Source organism: Bactrocera neohumeralis, unplaced genomic scaffold (assembly GCF_024586455.1).
Source record: "Bactrocera neohumeralis isolate Rockhampton unplaced genomic scaffold, APGP_CSIRO_Bneo_wtdbg2-racon-allhic-juicebox.fasta_v2 cluster10, whole genome shotgun sequence".
Lineage (NCBI taxonomy): Eukaryota > Metazoa > Arthropoda > Insecta > Diptera > Tephritidae > Bactrocera > Bactrocera neohumeralis.
This window is the reverse complement of record NW_026089623.1, coordinates 6,161,834-6,184,907: the sequence shown is the minus strand read 5'-3', so window position 1 is coordinate 6,184,907 and position 23,074 is coordinate 6,161,834. Positions and strand designations below refer to the sequence as shown.

The 23,074-nt window shown below is 35.2% G+C and overlaps 1 protein-coding gene across 5 annotated transcripts; it reads right to left on the bottom strand.

Annotated features, from left to right (window-relative positions):
- Nucleotides 1–1,542: 1,542 nt before the first annotated feature.
- On the bottom strand, nucleotides 1,543–14,889 carry LOC126764907 (uncharacterized). Of its 5 annotated transcripts, XM_050482588.1 has the most exons (7): nucleotides 14,852–14,889; nucleotides 14,445–14,796; nucleotides 14,323–14,387; nucleotides 2,387–2,419; nucleotides 2,149–2,318; nucleotides 1,809–1,962; nucleotides 1,543–1,748 (listed from the first exon to the last, which is right to left on the bottom strand). In XM_050482588.1, the coding sequence occupies exons 4-7, from the start codon at nucleotides 2,412–2,414 to the stop codon at nucleotides 1,615–1,617; spliced, it is 486 nt and encodes a 161-aa protein (XP_050338545.1). In that variant the 5' UTR covers nucleotides 2,415–2,419; nucleotides 14,323–14,387; nucleotides 14,445–14,796; nucleotides 14,852–14,889; the 3' UTR covers nucleotides 1,543–1,614. The 5 variants fall into 5 exon arrangements, with proteins under 5 accessions (XP_050338545.1, XP_050338543.1, XP_050338544.1 ...); XM_050482586.1 differs by having other exon boundaries at nucleotides 14,445–14,882; XM_050482587.1 differs by having other exon boundaries at nucleotides 14,449–14,882.
- Nucleotides 14,890–23,074: the final 8,185 nt, after the last annotated feature.

Below are 23,074 nucleotides of genomic sequence, written 5' to 3'. Positions count from 1 at the left end.
AAGTAGTGTGGGATAGCGTGAGAGCGTGGTGTACTATAGTTCTGAAAGAGCTAAGAAAAAAAGATTGGCAAAGTAGCGAAATCAGAGGGATGAATGAGAAGTAGGCCGGAATGGCGTGACTGACGAGCCGAATGGCTGGGCTTGGCCTCACGATGTAATGTTTAACTGCAGTTCTGTGGGGCAAATAACAAGCAAATACAATGGAGTTAAGGGTTTAGTACGTGGGCGTATTGGTCTCCGCTTCAGCGGCCAATGCGAATCGTGCATACCATACCGTCCGGAAACATTGCGGTATCTTTCGCAGATACTTCAAAACTTCAAACTCATAGCTTATACAATTCGATCGGAGCAATCCTGCGCGCAGAGTTCAACGTTTAATTCGACCGGGATCCGGCACATCATCTAATTTTCATCTGGATACTGTTCATCTAATCGATCGTATCTTTGCATGTAGCGAATGCCTTTACATACATATCTCACATTTTTATGATTAAATGTGAAGTATCAAAATTAACCTTTTTATTTAAATTAAATTGTATTAAAAAACAAGAGCATTTTTTCTTGCCCCGTTTAAATACTCATATGGTTCTTCGAGCCTTAACGAAAGGCACCTTCGGATTTTAACAGACAAATTAATAAAAAGAATAATAGTGGTGACAGAAACCAAACGAAGTGCGGCAATAAAAATGAAATATATACGTAAAAGTACCGTGGAGAGAACCAAAGCAAATACAAATTACAAAACAGAAACATACATACATACACATGTGTATATAGCAAACAAAACCAAACGAGTGCTGTGAAAAACAGAAATAAAACAAAGCAAAAACCACAAGGCATGTCCCTAGGCAGCAGTAAGCTACAAGAGTGGAGGAAGATAATTGGAGCAAAACGCCCAGGCACTTCAACACATTAACCCCAAAATCAAAGTGACAGTATTAATTTCACATTTTAATTATTATATGCACATATGTACTATATGTATGTCAGACAGTCAGACTTATACATATATGTACATATAAATTCCGACTTACATATATAGGCAGACAAACGGACGTGATTACTTTTTCTCTTTCACACATAAAAACTTTACATATTTGAAATCACTTTGTTTCACTGTTGCTTTCAACTACGTCCACATTTACCATGTTTTTTTTTTTTATTTTGAATAAAGGTAGAACTGCTATTCTTTTTCATAGAATAATATTTGAATATGTAATAACAACATTTCTTCAAAAATGAACTTGTGCATTAGTGCCAAGGGGTGCCATTTAATACTTCCCGCCAGTACGCTGTACTAGTACAGAAGTACCGAATTCGCTACTTATCGGTAAACACCAGTACTTCCACCATAATCTACTTCGCTTGCTTTCGAGAGGCGAATTTAACAAGGAGATGTCCTAAGAGAGAGTCTATCGTCACCCTCTGCATTACCTGTAAGTACCTACGTCGCTACTCCCAGGTAACCACCCATTTCGATAATCCCAAATCGCTATAAAATTCGCCAGTAGTTCTGATTTATAAAAACACGCATCTTTCTTTTAATTTTAATCATTTCATTTTAATTTTATTTTGTTTGTAAAAGCACAAAGTTGAAATTTTAAGTCGAATTGACTATTGTGTCTGTTGATGCTGTGTCTTGTCTTTGGACATGCAAGCGCTTTTAAAAATGCGTTTTTTTTGCAACTGTATTGCTTTACGCAGTTTTTCGTCTGCAGTACCATTCCCATCATTTAACGGAATGGAGTCTAAATAAAAAAAAACTTACTAAGTGCCAATTTTTTTTTATAAAACAAGAAATATAATACCCAGTAGTGCGTTATAAAAGTTTTGAAAGGATTTTAAGGACTTTTTGCCCTGCACTCCATCGACATTGAATGCCATTGCTATTTCATCGCTCGAAATATTTCGTAAATTCTTCAAAACGCCGGTAGGTTGCAGCAGCGATCTCATAGCTTTAACCTGTGAAAAAATAAAATACTATGAAGCATGTTCAATAGCGTGTCCCTTATTTTTCGAATAAATTTGTTTTTTACGTACTTGTGATAATTTTTTCGAAGATTTTTCTTGCAGTTAAAAAAAAAATTATTCGAAAAAGAAGGGCCGCGCTAAATATCAACAAAACTTAATAATATTTCTAAAACTTACATAAGTGTTTTTGTTTTCGCTGTTGAGCTGGTCATTTAAACTGATTAGCTGCTCTTCGTTCTTTATGGGGAATTTGGACTGGATAGGCAGCTCCTCTGCACGCTGTTGCAAAAGTTGATTTAGGACAACTTTTTGATCGGCCAGTGCTTCAATTGCTATTTGCAGTTGACCTTAAATAATTTTCAAAATTTATATAATTTTATATTTTCAAATTGTTGGTCAGCAACAGTATCCTTACCACGAACCACCTTAATTTCCTGTTGCATGGCATCTGAAAACATAAGATTTTAAATAGATATGTAGGTATAACACATGGATCAGTTTTTCGTAAATTATTTTTACCCTTCATATCGTCGATCTTTTTCTCGAGCTGATCGATAACGAGAGTGCAACTGCAATTGTTGTCTATTGGATTTAAATTTATTTGAACTAATTTTTTTTAAATGAATCAACGATCACTTACTTTGTTTGTCAAAGGCAACGCGTTTAATTTTTTTTGGAGGAGTATCAGGCATTTTGAAAGCTTATTATTTTTTATTTATTTATAATTTTAAATATTTTTCATATATAGTTATGACTATAATAAAAAGGTAAAAACAAAAGTTTTAACTAAACATTAATTAAAGTAATGCAACATCGGCAGTATCAATAAATCGTCGCGATAAGGCACCCCAACAGCTTTGCATTCAAGGTCTAAAAATGAAAACGACTTTTCCGCTTCTGATGGCTCCCTGTCAACTAAATATATTCCCAAAGTTGTTGAATTAATAGGTTCTTCAAAAAAGGATCTAAGATTTTTTAATCTGCGACCTATTATTGTGCCTTCTACACCTGGTGTAAACGAACGGATGAGTACGGGCGTATTGTTTTTCACGTAACAGTAATTGTCAGGGCCTTTTGTATTTAACATGCAGCCTTGAAATAAATATTTTTTTCCCAACAGTTCTGGTTTATTTTTATTTAAAGGAGCAACGAATTCATTTTCCATAATTTTCCTGTGTATTTGTTCGAGAATTTTCGTTGGTTTTAGGATATATTAATCCGAATATTAATTTTTCGGATATGTTTTTTTTGTTTGCTTTCGATATTTTGACAGACACTTTGTTATTTACTAATCTAGTTAGGAATTTTCTCATGACTCCCAATTCTACAAGGTGCATGCAGTCCAAAGGAACCTGTGTAACCATGGGTACCCCAAGTTTTTCAAAAGCTGACTTCTCTTGTAAATATTGACCTTCATGGTGAGTTGGGTATTTTCTAGCTGAAAAATCTTCATTTGTAATTAGCCGACCCAAATTGGTGCTATAGGTTAAAACGCAATCAATTTTTTTGGCTACCTGATCACATTTTGAACATCCATGTGCCGATGTGTGCCCAGGGATTCCACTTACAAATGCTCTTGCTGGAGCATCACAAACTATTGACCCGATTTGAACCTGCAAGTTCCTGCCAGCCACCTCACATCCACTTTCCTTTAACATCGCAAATTCTGAGGTAAAACTGCTTAAAAATTCTGCAGAGTTATTTGGCTTGCTTTTGCCCAAAAATACACCTATAAGAAATACAAACATATTTCCTAAATTAGTTAGCCTACCTAAAATTGGCCACAATTGTGACTTAGAACTTTTAAATAGGGGAAGTCCGTCAATATTAATATCAATCACTAACGGACCGGAAAGCTGAATAACTTTGCATATTTTTTGAAGCTGTTGATTTAATCCTATATGGAGATATAATCCGCCCGCGAGTTGCACTATATCTGGCGCTGAATTAGATATAAACTTATAAAATGGACTTATTCTTAAACGTTCCTCCCTCAAAATTTTAATTAAATGTATTGCACAATTCCGCTTTGGCTTATATCTTAAATACCACTCTTTAAGTTTGTCATTTAAATTTGAGCCCGTGGGATTTTCAACAAAGTCAGTGTCAACGTTTTCTACGTCCATGTCTGTGTCTCCTTCTACCTCCACTTCTTGTATTTTAGCAATTTTACGCACTTCACTTTGTTCCTGTTTCTTGTATTCACTTACACCGAGCCGACATTTTTCTTTGAATTTCTCTCTTTCATTTTTTTTCAACCTTCGCAAATGCCTTTTACTTATCATTTTTATCTTTTTACCTTTATTTTATCAATATTATTTATATTTTATTATTTAAAGGTACTCCTCACTTCCACTTTCCAAATTTGACACGCTATATTTAATATATAATTTAATTATCAAAAAGAGCAGCTTCCTTCTTGGCAAACACGTGGCGAATGAAATGATGTGACAAAAAAATATAAAAGAAATGTCATTGCTTCGTATACACACGAAGCTTAGCTTTGTTAATGCATCGTTTTTCTGTATCTGTGTTTTTCTTAAATGTAAAGACACCCCGTGCTGCATTACTACGTGCTAGCGAGTAAGTACTTACCAGAAAGTACTGAAATCGCTAGTAGAAAGGAGGCTATCGCCACTTCGCATACTGGCGGGTTATTATATACACATACATATACAGTCCACTAATATCAACTATCTACCCTGCTAACCACGGCTACCCACTTGAGTCAAATATTTCAATACAACTACACATTTTTTCTCTATGCACTAACACCAATGCACATTTTCGGGTTACTTTTTGTTTACCTAAATGCGATGAAAAAAAGTTTCTTTCATTTCTTGATTTATTCGAATGAGTGCGAAGGAGAAAACATAATTGACAATAGTGCCAAAAGAAAATCCCAAAAAGGGTAATAAAAACAGATTGAAAGACGCATGTCATTCGTGCTCGTACAACAAGAAGGTAAGTAAGTGAATTTTTTTAAATAATTTGCAAATAATTACTTCATTTGTTTTTATAGCATTGGAAATCAGAACTGAATTGTAAATAGCAGCTGCAGCAATATCATCAGAAGCATCAAATATCAATTGTTAAGTCGTGTTTATTTTGTGATCCTCAAATTACATAGCAAATTCAGTAGTATATTGGGAAAAGATAGTTCTTTTTTGTGTGGGACGTCCAGAGAGGTTAAACCACCTAAGTGGACATCAGGCCTAAAGAAAAAGATAAGTACACTTCGATTTTTAATAATATATAATCATTTGCACTTACCTTTGGGCTTTTTTTTCCGCGCCAATTTGTGAAAATAAATACAATTATTTCCCCTTACAGGAGTGTGCACTTAATTTGTATTTTTATTATTCTGCCGTTTTGTTTTCTTTGTTTTGCGATCTATCAGCTGTTCCCCTTCTCGTGTTTTCGTTTTTTCTTTTGGTTGGTGCATTGCCAACCATCCCAAACACAAGTATCAGCTGTTCCTTTTTTCCTTTGGTTTTCGCATTGCCAACTATTCTAGTTTTAAATTAGACAGTAAAGTTAGGTACTGAACGTACACATCGAGGGTGTTACCAAACTATTTTTCACGCTGAGGTATGGCCTCCGAAAATAGTATTGGGCAAACACCGGATAATCCTTTCCGAAGGATTTCGAAAATATTGAGAACACCGCCTATTGGTAAAAATGAGGAACCCACCGCTGCTGGATCAAAGGAGAAATGTGATACTGCCGATCGAGTAAGCAAGGAGAATAAGCGTGAGGAATTGCAAAATGGAGAAACGGTCAGCTTTTTTAGCAAACTGGGCAAAAAAATAAAAGAATTGGAGAGCATGATGGCCGGTCAAAGGCACATTAACCAAACCATGCGCGAACTTGTGAGCAGTATAGTGGCGTTACACGCAAAATCGGAAAAAGTAGAAAACCCACCGAGAAGAGTGATAATAGGAAAATCATCCCAAGTCACTATTGATAGAGATGATAACACCCCAAAGAGAATGCGAGAGGCATCAGGCTTTTTACCACCCACAAAAAAGCCAAAAAACGTAGCTGAAAAGGAGCAATTGTCGTATAGTGGAGCAGTAAAAAACACCCAAAAGGATACCACGATACTCCCAAACGCAAATGAAAGATGGACAGACGTGGTTAAAAAGAGGAAACCGACAGAAAAGAAAATAAAAACAAAGCCGGATGCGATCATTATCACGAAGAAAGAAGGGGCGTCGTATGCAGATATTCTGCGGAAAATAAAGAGTGACAGTGGGCTTGAGGAATTGGGTTCGAACGTAACCTATGTTCGGAAAACACTCAAAGGAGACCTTCTTTTAGAACTAAAAAATGGAGCAGACACGAAAGCCGAATCTTTCCAAAGCGTCTTGGAAGGAGTGGTTGGAGAAATGGCTATGATACAGCCTAAGACCCACAACGTTACCATTGTATGTAAAGACCTGGACGAAATAACAACCCCAGAAGAAATTTGCTCAGCACTGAAAAGGGAATGTGGAATCCAAAGTCTGGAGACAACGAATGTCAAAAGTCTGCGAAAAACGCGTAGCGGCACACAAATAGCACTTATATGCATGCGCGCTCAAGATGCTAAGGCCGCACTCAAATTGGGAAAAATAAAGATTGGGTGGTCAATCTGTCGCCTTCGAGAATATTCGACTATTCCCAGGTGTTACAAGTGTTTCCATTTGGGACACATGGCTCGTAAATGCTGCAGTTTGACAGACAGATCTTCCCTATGTACGCGCTGTGGAACTGCAGGACACTTATCAAAGTCGTGCACAAACGTTCCGAGCTGTATGCTCTGCAAAGGGGAGCACTCTGTATTGAGCACGACTTGCCCAAAGTACCTCGAGATGATAAAGTCTCTAAGTAAATGAAGATACTCCAGCTGAATCTAAACCATTGCGCAGCAGCACAAGATCTGCTAGATCAGACAATCATAGAAGAGAACATTGATGTCGCCATACTAAGTGAGCAATACTCCCAGCGTCCGGAAAGCACTTGGATTGCAGATAAATCTGGCAAGGCAGCAATATGGTCCTGTAAAGGGCAACCTTTTAAGACCTGCTCCAGAGAAAAACATAATTGCTTCACATGGGCGAATATTCAGGGGATTTATTTTGTAAGTTGCTACGCTCGTCCCAGCGCAGCAATCGCAGAATTCGAGGATTTCCTCTTAAGGCTATCTTTAGAAACCAGAGGCAAAACACCTATTATAATAGCGGGTGATTTTAATGCTTGGTCAAGTGCATGGGGCAGCAGATGTACAAACCACCGCGGGCGGCTAATTCATGAATTTCTGAGTCAAACGCACTTAACAATAATGAACACCGGAACTCGAAACACCTACCAAAAGGGCAATAAAGGATCCATAATTGACATTATGTTTGCAAACGATTCGCTGAGCAGGCACATTAAGTGGGCGGTGTCTGACATATACACAAACAGTGATCATATGGCAATTATAGCGCAAATTTCGTACTCCCGAGATCAAGAACTTTTTAGCAGAAACCCCTGCCGAAAGCGAAGCTGGAAACAACAAGAATTCGACCCAGACCTGTTTGAGCTAGTCTGGAGTGCATCAAAGGCATCAGGTGACGGCGCCGCTCACCTGGTATCAGCAGTTCGAAAAGAACTGGTCGCAGCATGCGATGCAACAATGCGTAGAACGTCACATCACAACAAGCGGCGGCCTGTATATTGGTGGAACGAGGAAATTTCCACGCTGAGAAAGCTCTGTCACTCAGCTAGACGGCGTCTACAGCGTAACCGGGGTGAAACTAACGAAAACCACTTTAGGGAAGAATTTAAAAGCCACAAAAAGCTCCTGAAGTCGGCAATTACCCGTAGCAAAAAATCATGTTTTGAGAAGCTGTGTGAGGAAGCAAACATTGACCCTTGGGGTACTGCTTACAAAATATGTATGTCAAGATTTAAAAACAAGCAGCAGCAACCTAAAGATGCATCTTTTATGGGAAAGGTTGTCGAAACATTATTCCCGAAACACGACCGGATTTCATATGTCAAGCGACGAAACGAAGCTGCAGAGTCACCCCCGCTAGTCACGGAAGACGAACTATTGGCAATAGCAAAGAAAATCAAAAACGCCAAAGCGCCTGGGTTGGATGGCATACCAAACAGAGCTCTGAAGGAAGCCATAAGCTCAAAACCTCGAGTTTTCGCTAAAATGTACAACGCTTGTATAAAGGAAGAGGTATTCCCCGACTCTTGGAAGGTACAACGTTTGGTTCTGCTCCCAAAACCAAAGAAACCACCTGAAGAACCGTCATCGTACCGACCACTGTGTATGCTCGACACAATGGGTAAAGTGTACGAAAGTATAATACGAAACCGCTTGGAGTTAGCAATCCAAAAAGCCGGCGGACTATCAGAGAGACAATACGGCTTTATAAAAAAGAGATCCACTATTGACGCACTACGAGAAGTCGTCGATACTGCGAAATGTGCAGTAAGTGGCAAAAGGTGGAAAGGTGGCACAAAAAAGTACTGCGCGCTGATTACCCTGGATGTCAAGAATGCGTTCAACTCGGCAAAATGGGCAGATATAATAAAAGCCCTGGATGAAATACGGGCCCCTGAATACCTCATAAACATAATAATGAGCTATTTTAAAAACAGAAGGCTGATTTTTGATACGGACGAAGGCACCAAGAGCTACTCTATCTCGAGTGGAGTACCCCAAGGGTCAGTGTTAGGCCCACTATTATGGAACCTTATGTATGACGGGGTGCTAAGAAGACAGCAACCAGAAGACGTTAAACTAGTAGCTTATGCGGATGATCTCATGGTCGTAGCAGTGGCCAAACAATTAGCCGACCTGAGAAATAAATGTAATGAGTGCATAAATGGTCTACGCCAATGGTTCTCTTCTGTGAGTCTGAAACTGGCGGAGGAAAAAACAGAAGTTTTACTCATAAGCACTAGGAAGATAGAAGAACGAATAGAGCTCACTGTAGGGGAGTGCGAGATTACTTCGCAGCCTCAACTGAAGTATCTGGGAGTAATATTGGATTCCAAATTAAAATTTAAAGAGCACCTGGAGTATTCTTCCGCGAAGGCAAACAAAATTTATAATGCCCTATCGAGAATGATGACCAATAGAGGCTGTGTGCGTTCCAGCCGGCGATTCTTAATAGCGAAAGCAATGAGTTCCGTAATACTGTATGCGGCGCCAGTATGGATACAGGCAATGGATACAAAAGCGTATGCTAAACAAATAATTGCAGTGCATAGGCTTTCTGCAATTCGAGTAATAAGTGCTTTCCGGACTATATCAACCGACGCTGCTGAAGTATTAGCCAGCATGCCGCCTATTGACATCCAGGGAGACGAACTCGAGCGTCTATATCAGCTATCAACGCCTAAAACAGTATCGGCAAGGACAGATGAGAGAAACAAGAGCACTAAAATGTGGCAGGAGCGGTGGAATTCCTCATCCAAAGGGCGATGGACTCACCGACTTATACCAGACATCCACTCATGGATAGACAGACGACATGGGGACCTAGACTTTCATCTGACCCAAATACTTAGTGGACATGGATGCTTTAGAAGCTATCTTTTCAGATTCCACAACGACATTAGTCCGAACTGTCCGACGTGTGCAGAGTATATAGAAGACTCTGAACATGTATTATTTTATTGCCCTCGATTTTCGAATACAAGGGAAAAGCTAAAAACCGCACTCGGTGGTAGTTTTACGGTCGATAATTTAACGACACTCATGTGCCAATCGACTGATAAATGGAAAGCTGTCAGCGAAGCGTCAGCATTCATAATGAGCGAACTGAGATCCCTTCAACAGACTAGGCGTCCGTCAGTCCGCGCAATAGAGGAGACTTAAATGTCTTGTCCCTCCCACGAAGTAATACTTAACCGGTGGTTCCGTGGGAGAGTCTTGAGTTGGGAGTAGGTTAGGTTTAGCGGATTAAAGTTCCGCACTCCGGCTTTCGATGCTTCCCCCTACTATAAAAAAAAAAAAATACACATACATAGATATTATTTTTGACTTATAAAGACAGACAAACGGACGTGATTAAGCTGTTTGTTTTTGAAATAATTTTGTTTCACTTTTTTTATTAAAAGCGTTTACTAACAAAGGGAAGAATTTAGTATACCGTCCCAGGATTTCAAGGATAAAAAGGATATGGTCGGATAGAGGAGATTATCCTGATCAAGGATATATATGGTTATAGCCGCAGGAAGCTTAGAGTTTAAGAGATATTCGCATTTAAAATTTGCAATATTTTAATAAAATTTTTTCTATATTTAAAATTAATTTTGCACTTATATTTTTCAATTTTATATACACTAACACATCACTAATTCGTTTGTACACATTTATTTTATATCATATATTGCAAAAATAGCTTTTATTATCCATTTAAATTATTGTTGAGTTATGACTATTTAATAATAACAAATTAATTTCAAACTGTCAAATAATAAGTGTTACCTTATCGACATCATTTGTAATAAAGTGAACAGATTATACCCCAACTACGAGAATCAACAACCTATAAAAAAAAATAAACCTAGTCAGCCCAACACTGGGGTGCATTACATTTTTTTCGCGTAGAGCTCCTTTTCAAAAAAAATTACCCTGGTCGAACAAACACCGGGATGTATCAGAATTTTTTTCGCGTAGAACTCCTTTTTGCGTGGGCGGCCTTCGGCCGCGCTTCAAAAAAAAATAACCCTGGTCGGTCCAACACCGGGGTGTACCAGAATTTTTTTCGCTTAGAATTCCTTTTTGCGTGGGCGGCCTTCGGCCGCGCTTCAAAAAAAATAACCCTGGTCGGTCCAACACCGGGTTTATACATTTTTTTACTCCCCTAGAACTCATTTTTACATTGGCGGCCGCTTAATTTTTTATTGTTTATCAACGATTATGTTTCCTTTATTTAGGGTATAATATTTCTTTTTTATTTTTTTTTGTTTCAGTTTGTAAAATATTTTAGTACGTTAACACTAATTATTTGACAAATTTATTTTTACAAATGATGTCGATAAGGTAACACTTATCATATGACAGTTTGAAATTAATTTGTTATTATTAAATAGTCATAACTCAACTATAATTTAAATGTATAATAAAAGCTATTTTTGCAATATATGATATAAAATAAATGTGTACAAACGAATTAGTGATGTGTTAGTGTATATAAAATTGAAAAATATAAGTGCAAAATTAATTTTAAGTATAGAAAAATGTTATTAAAATATTGTAAATTTAAATTTTAAACGCGAATATCTCGAAAACTATAATCTTCCTGCGGCTATAACCTTATATATTCGTGATCAGGAGAATCTCCTCTATCTGATTATACCAATTTTTTCCCCGAAATCCTGGGACGGTATACTAAAGCCGACCCCTAACAAATATGTCCTAAAAGTAAATAGTTCGGTTCTACGCCCACCATTTTTTCAAATAATATATGCGAGAACTCAATCCTATGGCAAGTAGAATCAAAATGTTGTATAAAAATATCTTCGATTTTTGTTAGAAATTTTATAAATTCGAGGGGTGGTTTTACGACTTGGCAATTAATATATTGCATTTCGAAAGTGAAAAAGAAATCTTCTCCAGTGATGTCACAAAGGCATGAAACAATTATGTTGTTTAAAATATTTATAATATACATACATAAGTAACCGCAAAAATATACGAAAGCATTTTTGTGAAGAAAGCTGCTTTCATCTACGACCACATTTACCTCTATTTCAATATTTTGAAATGTAGAAAGAGTAGGTCTTCGCAATACTTGAAAAGTTTGCCAGGAGGTATTTCGACCCAAGTCATCGTTACAGGCGCTTTGGAGGGAGCTATTTCAAAATGACTCAGACTGCTCAACTGCCAAGAGTTCGCAATTCCCTTTATCAACGCAGTGAATATATCCTATGCCCCAGGGTTGTCTGAAAAGATATGCGAAACGCTGCGGAGTTATTCTCACATCAAACTCCCCCCCTCACGTATGTGTCCGAAAAAATTCTCCAGTCTATCCTGAGTCAGTTTTCTTGTCAATAAATGTGTGAATCCCTTTCTAGAAATGCCACAAACGTCTTAAGCTAATTAAAAGTTATTTCACGACCGAAGGGATCGTACACTTTAATAGAGTTAAGAAACTTCTTGGTTTCTTCAAGAAATTTTAATTGATCCCCAGTAGCCGAAAGGGGTTCTTTAAAGTGTTCTATTGCTCCAAAGGCATTACTATTAAAAATATTGAATAATTTGTCAAAAGAAAGGACGAACGTGGCTGTATTTAGAAAAGATGGAGACTTAGAAGTATTAAGCTTCCGGAGCTATAAAGGGCAAACATAGCACTTGCAACAGAATGACTAAACACTTGAGAAGTCAACTGCGCGCTCATTTTTGTGAAAGGTTTAGGAGAAATATGTGCCGAGGTTAAGTTATGGGTGCAACTTATGTTGTTATGGGTACTATTTTCATATATATGAACGATATCCGACCATTCAACTGGACGCCCGTCAAAAGCGACTCTGTTTTTTTTTTTTATTTTCTGAGCAGTTTCGTGTACTTTTTAAGAGATGTGGCGAATCAAAGAAGTGTAAGACTTCTGAGCCATTCACTTCGAAATAAGGCCTTTCTTTACTTATTCCTACTAAGCTTAGAAAAATTAACGAAATTTTACCCTATGTCGCTAACTATTTGGCAGGGACGCAATCCAATACTTTGGAGTTGATCAATATGTTTTTTCATCATATCTCCTTTGCAAGCTTTGTGCACAGAAAAATATGCTAGAGAGGGGTCTAAGTTTCTCCACCAATACCTTGGACGAAAAGTGTTAAAACACTAGAAGCTACTCTGGAGGTACGATTTTCATCACTGTAATCCTCCAACCCAATGATCCAGTCCCTATTTCTCTCATATTGTAGGTGGACTTTCAGAGACATTTCGTCACAGCATATCGAAACATAGCTCTGTGCGTCTGTGAAACCACGACTTCTCAACTCTAAAGCTTTAGTGCTGCTAAAATTATAGCCAGGGTTACCTGGCCAACCTTGAACAAATTGTTCGAGGGTAACTTGTGATCGCCAATTAAAAAAGGGCTTTAAATACCTGTACGCAATAGGTGATAAAAATTTGACAGCCAGAGCTAGCGTTTTCAATTAACTTTCAAAACTATAGCCCTTCAGAGTACGGGGCGCATTTTTAAGGCAATTCTTCACACAAATTGCAAGATGTGGAGGAAATTTGCCACATAGCTCTTCAATTTGTCTATTTTCTTCCTGCCCACGTATAGACAAATTCTTATTTTTTTATAAAACTTCTATTTTATTTTCTAAAGTTTTCACCTTATTGCGTACATATGTATACTATTTCCTGTGATTTAGAGTCTAACTTCTACCGATACATTCTTTTTCTAGGGCTCCCTTTTGACAAATAAATATCTGTTTGAGTTTGTCTACTCAATTCCCAAGTGTTCACTAGTTTCGAATTACCTAAAGAGGAAGAATATGTACATTCTTCAAGACATGCTGGTTGAAGGGATTTACCTAAGGGTACAACTTCAAACATATTACTGTTTGAAGTTGAGACAGTTCTAATTGAAGAAGAGCTAAGGTGTTTCGGGTAAAAATCTTCACAACCTAATTCTATAATGTTGTCCTGTCCGTTTTGATCAGTTATTCTACCTACTTGTTCACTACAACCTATTTCATCTTTCGCTATAAGTGGTGATAATCTTAAATTTAAATCTGAGGTAGCAGTCTTCAATAACAAGCGGCTTTTCCTCATCTTAAGTGAGAAATGTCTTTGGCACGCAAATAAATGTTTAACTGTTGGTTTCGGTACGCCCAACAGCTTGACCCATTCACGCCGCCTAGTTAAAATAAAAAAAACACAACCATTAACTAAACTAAAAATTGAAACTAATAATTTATAGTTTTAGTTTAAATTATGCCCTAAACCGGGAAATAGAAAACCTACTACTTAAAAACGTTGAAGTTTTAATTTCAATAAATTTAATTCGCAAAAGAAAAAATACACTTTTTTAATTTCATCATCATCAAAGCTATTAAACTACAATTCCACGAATATTTAATTTATATTATTTTAATATACATATATATACATACGTATATATGTATAATTAAAATATAAACTATAAAATAACGCGATTTTATAATTGCACATTTTTTTATAAAGTAACGGCTTTAGAATTTCGGACAACCCTATTCACATTTTGTTTTCGTATTTCCACTAAATTTTCCTAACATTTAATTCCTCACACTTACATATATTAACCCTTTATACTAATACTTAATATCACTTATTTATATACTATTTTCATGTATTAGACTCACCTGGATGGGAAGGGATAAAGCGGCACCCCCAAACTGCAACCACCAACACATTTTCGTAAAGCCATCTTTTTATACGATAAAACAATTAATAACATATTTTATACAATGGATGTTAATAATACTTGCTCTGGATGAAGTGTAGATAGTATATAATAGCAGTTTATAACTATTTAAAAGTTAATTACATTAAAATAATTTAAATTTTGAAAGTTTTTTCTGCTAATAAATATGTCCGTTGAAAAGGCTTTTTAAATTACACGGTTACACGAAACACATTAAGGGGATTCTCTTGCTCTTACAAGATTGCAGATTGCACAAATCCAATACCGAAATATACAAGGGTACGACAGCACCCATTGCAGAATCTAGTGATATATGAACGGCTGATTTTGGGTCAATTTATTGTAAATGACAATTGTTCATGGCTATTGTGAATTGGCGCTCCTTCTGCATTCATTCTTAACAAAAAAAAAACTGTAACAAATCTTTATAATTTAAATAGAAATTGTAAAATCTATTTAAAATTTACCTTTCTCAACATTTTAACGTCAAAATATGTATTTAAGTAAAATGACAGCTAGCACAGGGTTCCAATTATTTTTTTACGTGTCATTGCAAGAAAATAAACATGGGTTTTGATCTGACATATTTTACAGCCATTGCAAATAATTTCCTGCGTGTGTTTGTTGTTGTGCCGTTGTACCAAGAGGAAAATTCTGCAATTCGTGCACCGTGCAAGAGTTTTGCAAGAGCAAGAGAATCCTCTAATTGTTTTTTTAAAGTAGTTACACAAATATTCTTTAAATAGATAATTTTGTGGAAAAATTAAATTGAAAATCTATAATTTTGTGAAGAAATTGTTTTTTTTTTCAAGTGTAGACTTAACAAGTGTCTTATAGTGACAAATTTGTAACCATAAAAAGTACAAATAATGAAAAGCCGCTAAATACATACTATACAATATTTTTCACTTAATAAAAGCGCTAAACTAAATTTACACGTGATGGAAATTTACTCGTTCTAGTTAACAACAAAAAAACCGCAGACATTTTAGTAAAAACAGAAAATCTCTCAAATATATGCAAAATTACTTGTGTATATCATAGAAAACTTAATACGGTGAAAGGTGTGATATTTTCTCCAGCATTAATAAACCTTTCAGAAAAAGAAATAACAACTGGTCTTAAGGATCAAATTGTAATCGAAGTTAATAAAATTTCAAAAAAAAATAAAACAATAAACGGATATGTAAATACTCCTTTGCATATTCTATCATTTGACTTATACCTCCCTAAAGACCTAAAAGTTGGTTTCGAAACTATTCAAATCAAAACTTCTATTAATAAGCCCATGCAATGCAAAATATGTTACGTTGTCGGTCGTACAAAAAACACGTGTACCAACACTCCTGTTTGTGTCGCCTTACCAGAGCACTCAGAGGTAATAAAGAGCACTCAAATTAAATGTAATAATTGTAATTCTCAGCATAAATCAACAAATAAAAAATGCTCAACTTATCTTAAAAAGCAGGAAATCCTTAAATATTCTACATCAAACCGAACATCAATTAAAGAAGCAGTAACTTACGTGAATAACAACTTTTCTTCAGACTACTTCACAAAAGAAAACCCAATAGAATCATTGAACTTAACCACAAAAGAATTAATCAAAGCAAAAACAACAACATCCAAAAACAGCAAAAATTCTCAAAACAAAAACAATAATTATACAAAACCTATTGCTGATAACACAACTACAAAACAAAAATCTTATATAAATCCTACCAACACAAATTTATCATACATACTCAATACAACTCAGCCCAACAACAAAATAAAGAAAATCCACCCGATAATAACTTAAGTGTAACTCCTATTGACTCAATAAGCATACCCACATCATCAAATTCAGGAAGACACTGAATCAACTATAATGCAGGTAAACAAATTTAAATATAATTACATTGCCAACACCAGCAACTTTACCGAAAACAATTATGACTTACAGAATAATATGGGTACAGACACCAAGGAGATTCTTTCTCAACTTCATTACAATTGCCAGAAAAATATAATAACAGATTCTAATCCTGAATAACTATACTCATATGTCCGTGCATATTTTGTAATAAAAGTTCTTCAGTGGAATATCAAAGGCTATTGGAACAATTACAATAATTTGGAGATATTAATAGCGGAATTCCAACCTCACATTATAGCATTACAAGAAACGCATATCAATGCGGTTTTGAAAACAACCAAATGCCCAAAAGGGTATAATATTTATCTTCACAATACGAACATGACAAATAAACAAGTTATTGCATTCCTCATCCGCAAAAATATTCAACATATCTACGGTGAAAATGGCATTAATTCGAATTTTCAAATAGCTTCAATCCAAGTGAAAACTAGTGTAGAAATTAAAATACAAAATATTTACCATTTACATTTTAAAAATTTCTTCCAATGAGTTGAACAATTCTATTAATACTAATTTTGCGAACAATATTATATTAGGCGATATAAATGGGTGGCATCCACTATGGGGCTCTACAAATACTACAAAATAATCTGTGTATTCTTAACAACGGCAAATATACTCACTATTCCATTCAACATACCATAACGGCGATTGACATCTCAGCATGTAGCCTCAATTTATCGAAAGAGATGAATTGGGACACGGTGGACGATATGTTTGCTAGTGACCATAGTCCAATAATACTCAGTTAAAGGGAAAATTATGCGAGTTCTATCCACAACCCTAGATACAAAACGGCAAACGCAAGCTGGCCTCTTTTTTCTAAGAGATTAGAAATAGAAGTTGACCGATACCCGAATACTGATAACATTAATAAAGAAGCGGCTAAAATAACGAAAGCAATTAGGCGAGCAGCCAATGTCAGTATTTCGCAATCTAAACTATACAAGAAGAGACGTAATACCTGTTGGTGAACAAAAGAGCTGCAAGAACTTAGAAACGTGAAAAGGAAATACTGGCATGCTCTATAAAACAACTTAACTTTACAGAATCTGCTCAATTATGAGAAATGTATTGTCTTTTTTGCAAAAAAGTAAAAGAGACAAAAACTAGCTCTTTTGAACAATTTACGGCTCATATGAGCCCAAACACTCCAATACAAAAGGTTTGGCGAACAGTAAGAGTTTTACCGACAATCCCACCTCTTTTTACATTCACTCACTTAAATCTTCTACTGGAATTATAACATATGTGTTCCAAATTGCAGAAATATTTGCCACTTGTTTTGCATCGGCTCTGCATATGAACAATTTTCAAGTGAATACATTTCTGAAAAAAATCGCGTCCTCAAATCGGTATACAAGGTGAATAAAATTCCAAAGTCTTCTAGTAGCCTTGAAGAAGAAATTACACTAGGGGTATTCTCTTGCTCTTGCAAGATTGCTCTTGCAAAGGTGCAGAGCACCCATTGCAGAATCTAGTAATATATGAATGGCTAAATCGGTCAATTTGTTGTGAATGACTATTAAGCATGGCTATTGTGAATTGGCGCACCTTCTGCATACATTTTTAAGAAAAAAAACTGTAACAAATCTTTAAAATTTAAATAGAAATAATAAAATCCATTTAAAACTTATCTTCCTCAACAATTTAACGACGTAATATGTCTTTATGTAAAATGGCAACTACAACAGGGTTGCAATTATGTTTTTGCGTGACATTGCACGCAAATATACATAGGTTTTGGTCTGACATATTTTACAGCGCTTGCAAATATTTTTCTGCGTGTGTTTGTTGTTGTGCCGTTGTAAATCTGCAATTCTTGCACCGTGCACCGGGTCTTGCAAGAGCAAGAGAATACCCCTACTGTTTGAACTGGAAAATAATCTTAAAAATACCAAAGAGAATTGTCTTGGCCGGACAGAATCACCTATGCAATGATTAAAAATGCACGACTGGTACTAAAAAGTCGTTTAATTAATTTAAATAATTTAATTGTCAAAACTGGTGTGTTTCCCCACTCTTCGAAAAAATTAAATATCATTTGTATTCAAAAAAATATGAATAAGAAAGATGACTACAAAAATTACCGTCTCGCTTTTATCATGTTTAAGCAAACTGTTGGAAAAAATAATATCAAAACGAATACAATTTCTTTTATTTTGAAACAATCTGATAAGTAGAAAACAAACTGCTTTTAAACCTAGGTCAGGCACGGTAGAGGCAAAAATCTACCTAGACCACTTTCTAGCTAGTTTCACGGCTTGTTATAAGTGTTGATTTTACAAAAATCTACAACTGTACAAAAGTTTTTTTATCAAATGGAACATTTATGGTCAACGTAAACGGAGTACCACAGGGTCCTCCCCTTTCGATGACATTATTTCTAATTGCATTTGAAAAAATAAATGCTTTAATAAAAAAAGTTAATAACATATCCCACTACTTATATGCAGACGACCTCTATTTTATTTCGAAGATTAATGATGTAAACACTTTCATTAATGATTTGGAAAAGTTGTCTACTTTATTTACAAATTGGTCATTAATATCGGTTGCATCTGTTAATTTTGAAAAGTGTAAGCACCTACATATGTGCAAGAAGCGGAACTGCAATCTTCCAGATCCATTCAAAATCACTTAAATGAAAGTGTGCTCTACTTCAAAATTCTAGGAATAACCTTCGATCAAAAACTCACTTGGAAATACTAAATTGAAGACCTAAATCTACTCAAAATCATATGCAGCATGAAAAGTGGTGCACATATTAAATATTATGAAAGCCTTGAAATTGGAAAAATCTACTATGGCCTTATTATACTCGTATATGGCAAAACGTTCAAACGCTGTCTGCAGAAAATCAAAAAAATATTACCACATGGCAGCGCGCATAATTAGTCTCGCGTTTCGAAAAACTCCAATTGCAAACATACTCTATGAACTGAAACTCCCTACTATTGAAGATTGCAGTTTTAAATTAACTCGCCTCGCAAACTTCATTAAAAAACAACTTGTCTCAAATTATGAAAACAAAATTAATGCTCACTATAAAACTATGCATCAGTTATCTCAACAGCATGACAGCAAATCGAATTTTAAAACAAAACACCAGCAACTTGTATTGATGAGACTTAAAGTCGGCCATACAAAACTAACGCACGGATATACTTTCAAAAGAATCACCACCACTTTGCATAAACTGTAATGAAACCCTGACCATGCAACACCTAATAAACTGCCACAACGACACATCGCAAAATGTTTATTTGCATACTGCTATAGCAACACTGGACTACGAAAATATAAGCAAACATCTACGTCCTATACTATTAAAATTAATTTAAAGTTGAAATGTTCATATAAGTAAATTAATATGTATCTATACAAAATGGGACGAAGGCCTAAGCAGCCAGTTCTTTTTTTTCTAGTATGTCTGTAAATTTATTTACAGGTCATATTGAAATAAATAAATAAATAAATATTTTGTCTTTTTTTGTTTTTTTCCTTCGTCACTATGTTTATATGTATTTAGGTAATTTCACTGCTTCACTGCACTAGCATTTGCACTTGTGCACTTATTCAATTTTGTTTGTCACCAATTTCTGATTCTTTTTTATATTATTTTAAAAATATTTTAATATTTTTTTTGTTTAAGATTTTGCTAATTTTTTCACAATAGGGCCATTCAAGGATGGCTCAAAGGACCATGTTTCTTCTGCTGCCCAAATTTGCAAACAAAAGAATTAACCACTTTAACAATTATTTAATGAAAAATGCACACGGGCTAAAGTTTACAATCATTTAATAAAATTGAATGTGTTCACAATCATTTAATGTAATTAAATTCTTATAAAAAATTATAAATTATATGTGGACGATGAATGTATGTAGGTGTACGGATCGGGGTGGATATAAGTTGCATCCCGGACGGCAGAGTTAACGAAGGAGGTATTTACGTGGCGCCGCGTAGGATCGAACGTATAAAGCGAATGCGTGTGACGAATTGAATGGTTGATGTGCGGCTTGTGTAGATCGAATTGTGTCCGCTTTCCCTTTTGCCCATCCTTTTTGTTGATTGGGTCGATTGATGTAGAAGTGTGGTGAGTTGTGTTGAGTGGTAATGTATTAGTATGGTGTCATCAGATGGTGAATTGAGCTGTGCTTGATTATTGTGCGCCAGTTTTCCCGGGTAGAGTGGGGGCAGGCTGAACTCATTTAAACAACAGCTTTATATCTTAATTTAGTGCTTAGTTATGGCACTTTATATATTTCCGGTTAATGGTAATTTCCTGACATGGCAGTGTTCTGATTACGTCCATCTACCAACTCTAATTTTTTTTGTACTAAGGAACCCCTATACCAAGTTTCATCAAGGTTTTTTATTCAAGTTATAGCTTGCACAGGCAGATGGGAGGACAAACTGTCCACCGGATCAACTTTTCTCGTCATCCTGATCATTTATATATACATAACCCTATATCGATCTCGATTAGTTTTAGGTGATACGTACAACAGTTAGTTGAACAAAACTATAATACTCTGTAGCAACTGGTTGCAAGAGTATAAAAATGAACAAAGGACGTCTTCATACCTTTTGGGTAAAGAAAAATATAAGTTTGAGACTACAGTTGCGAAGTTTCGCAAATTAAATGAATATAGTAGTATATTAGAAAGCGATGATATACCACCAGCAGGGTAGAGGTTTCTCACAGATTAGTCTATAGTGTAACAGATAGTAGTGATAGGGAAAATGACTGATTTTTGTTTAAAGATGACGAGGTTGACGAGAGTACAGAGACAAAGAACAAAGGCGTTAGTGAAATTTGATAGGAATTAAAAACATGGGATTTAAAAAATAAGACACCACAAAATAGTTTAACGGAACTTTTGCAAACTTTATGTCCAATTTTAGATGTTCACAGGACTTATGAGCTTTCCACAACATCCCACATCACATCACGTCACCTCAGAACAAATAACAGTTAACAACACACACACGCATCATACACAGCACCTAACCTTGCCAGCCAAAAGTTGTGAAAAACTAGTGAAACACTAGGTTTTAGGGTTTTGAAACCCTCAAAAAAAGTGGTGAGCCCGCCATAAGCGCTGTGTAGATTCTAACCACTTTTCTGCTCACACGTACGTATAGTTGTGATTATACATCTCTGTTGCGCTCATTTAGGAGTGTCATATAAAAAAGTATATCTGAACTGTTCTAATATCCCCAAACGACAGCTAATGTAGGGTTGCATTTTCTGTTTCCTTACTTAACATATTTTTAGAATTCTAAACAAACATTTTAAATTTAAATTTTTTTATTTTTCTTCATTAATATACAATATATACAGAATTAATTTTAATTGTATTATTAATAATAATTATTATTAACAAAATTATATTTTTTCCTAAATATTTAATATATGTATGAAATAAATAATAATTAAATAAAATTCGTAATATCCAAAAGAAAAAGTAATCTTTAATATAACAAGTATTTGATCCTCCCAAAGTTTCATACGTAGTGAGGCATGGCGGAGTATCAATCATGGTGTGGGAATTCTTTTCATGGGGTGGTGTAGGTCCGCTCCATATGATTGATGAAATTTGAAATAAGGAGAAATACGTCGACATCGAAAAAAATGTCATTCTGCCATGGACTAAGGGGGAATTTGCTTGTTATTTGGCAATTCCAACAAAATAACAATCCAAATGAATGAATGTGAATATTTTGGAGTGGCCTGAAGAGAACACATCTCTGTTGATGTCAAATAAGCTGTAGGTACCAAAAATATCACAAATATGGATGTCCTTTTTGATGAAGTTAGGACGGCATAGCAAGCAACACTAGAGGTGTGCTGTCAGAGTCTTATAAAGTTAATTCGCAGTGGATGTGAAGCAGCATTAAAGTAAAAGGGTTAAGCAACAAAATGCTAACTGAAAGTAATCAATATTTTTTAACAACAGTATTTTTTGCTGACAAAAAATTTTCGTTACTTAGTTGTCGCACTCAAATCGTTGATTCCATACATTTTTGTTAAAATCTTAAAAAAACGGATTTTTAATTAAAATTTTTACTATAAGAGCTTAAGTTTAATGTAAGTTGAGTGAAAAAACGGTCGCTAAGATCGATAATTACAATGACTTAAGCAGTAAAATACAAAAATAGTAATGAAAATTAACAATTAAGTTCAGCATGACAAGATTGCATGAATTTCTTTTAAGAATTAATTAAATAAAAATGAGATAAAACGAAAAAATATGATTTGTTATGTTTATTAGCCATTAATTTGTAATATAAGATGAAAAATTGTGGAAATCATTTTTTATAATTTTCTGTTGGACTCTAACTACGAATAACTTTGAATGAGTTGACTCAGCCAAAAAATGTTCCAGACCTTTTTTGTAGATCGGTAAATTTCCTATAAGAATAAGTGTTGATTCTCGCTTACCAATTATTTGTTTGTGTACATTAAAAATCCAAAAAAAAAAACAAAATTTCCTGTGTTGTTTAAATTGGAAATCGAAAATATTGATGGGGCACCTCTTAATATTAATATTAAGAGCTCAGGTCTTACCAGAACTTGTTTTTTGTCATGTCGGATGAGATTTTCATGGTAACTAAGAAAAAAAACTAAATAAAAACTATTTTAGGCCCATCTTAATGTATATCGATATGTATTAGTACCCCATAATCAAAAATAATATAATTTCTAATTAAGGGCCAAATCATCTTCCCATAGAAATGGCCCACACGCCCTGAAACGAA

Excerpts from the sequence above, each read along its gene's own strand:
- LOC126764907 (XM_050482585.1), bottom strand. The coding sequence starts at position 2,663 with ATGCCTGATACTCCTCCAAAAAAAATTAAACGCGTTGCCTTTGACAAA. Across the intron at positions 2,554-2,611 it reads CGTTGCCTTTGACAAACAAA|ACAACAATTGCAGTTGCACT; the intron begins GTAAGTGATCGT and ends TAAATCCAATAG. Across the intron at positions 2,420-2,490 it reads AAAGATCGACGATATGAAGG|ATGCCATGCAACAGGAAATT; the intron begins GTAAAAATAATT and ends TTATGTTTTCAG.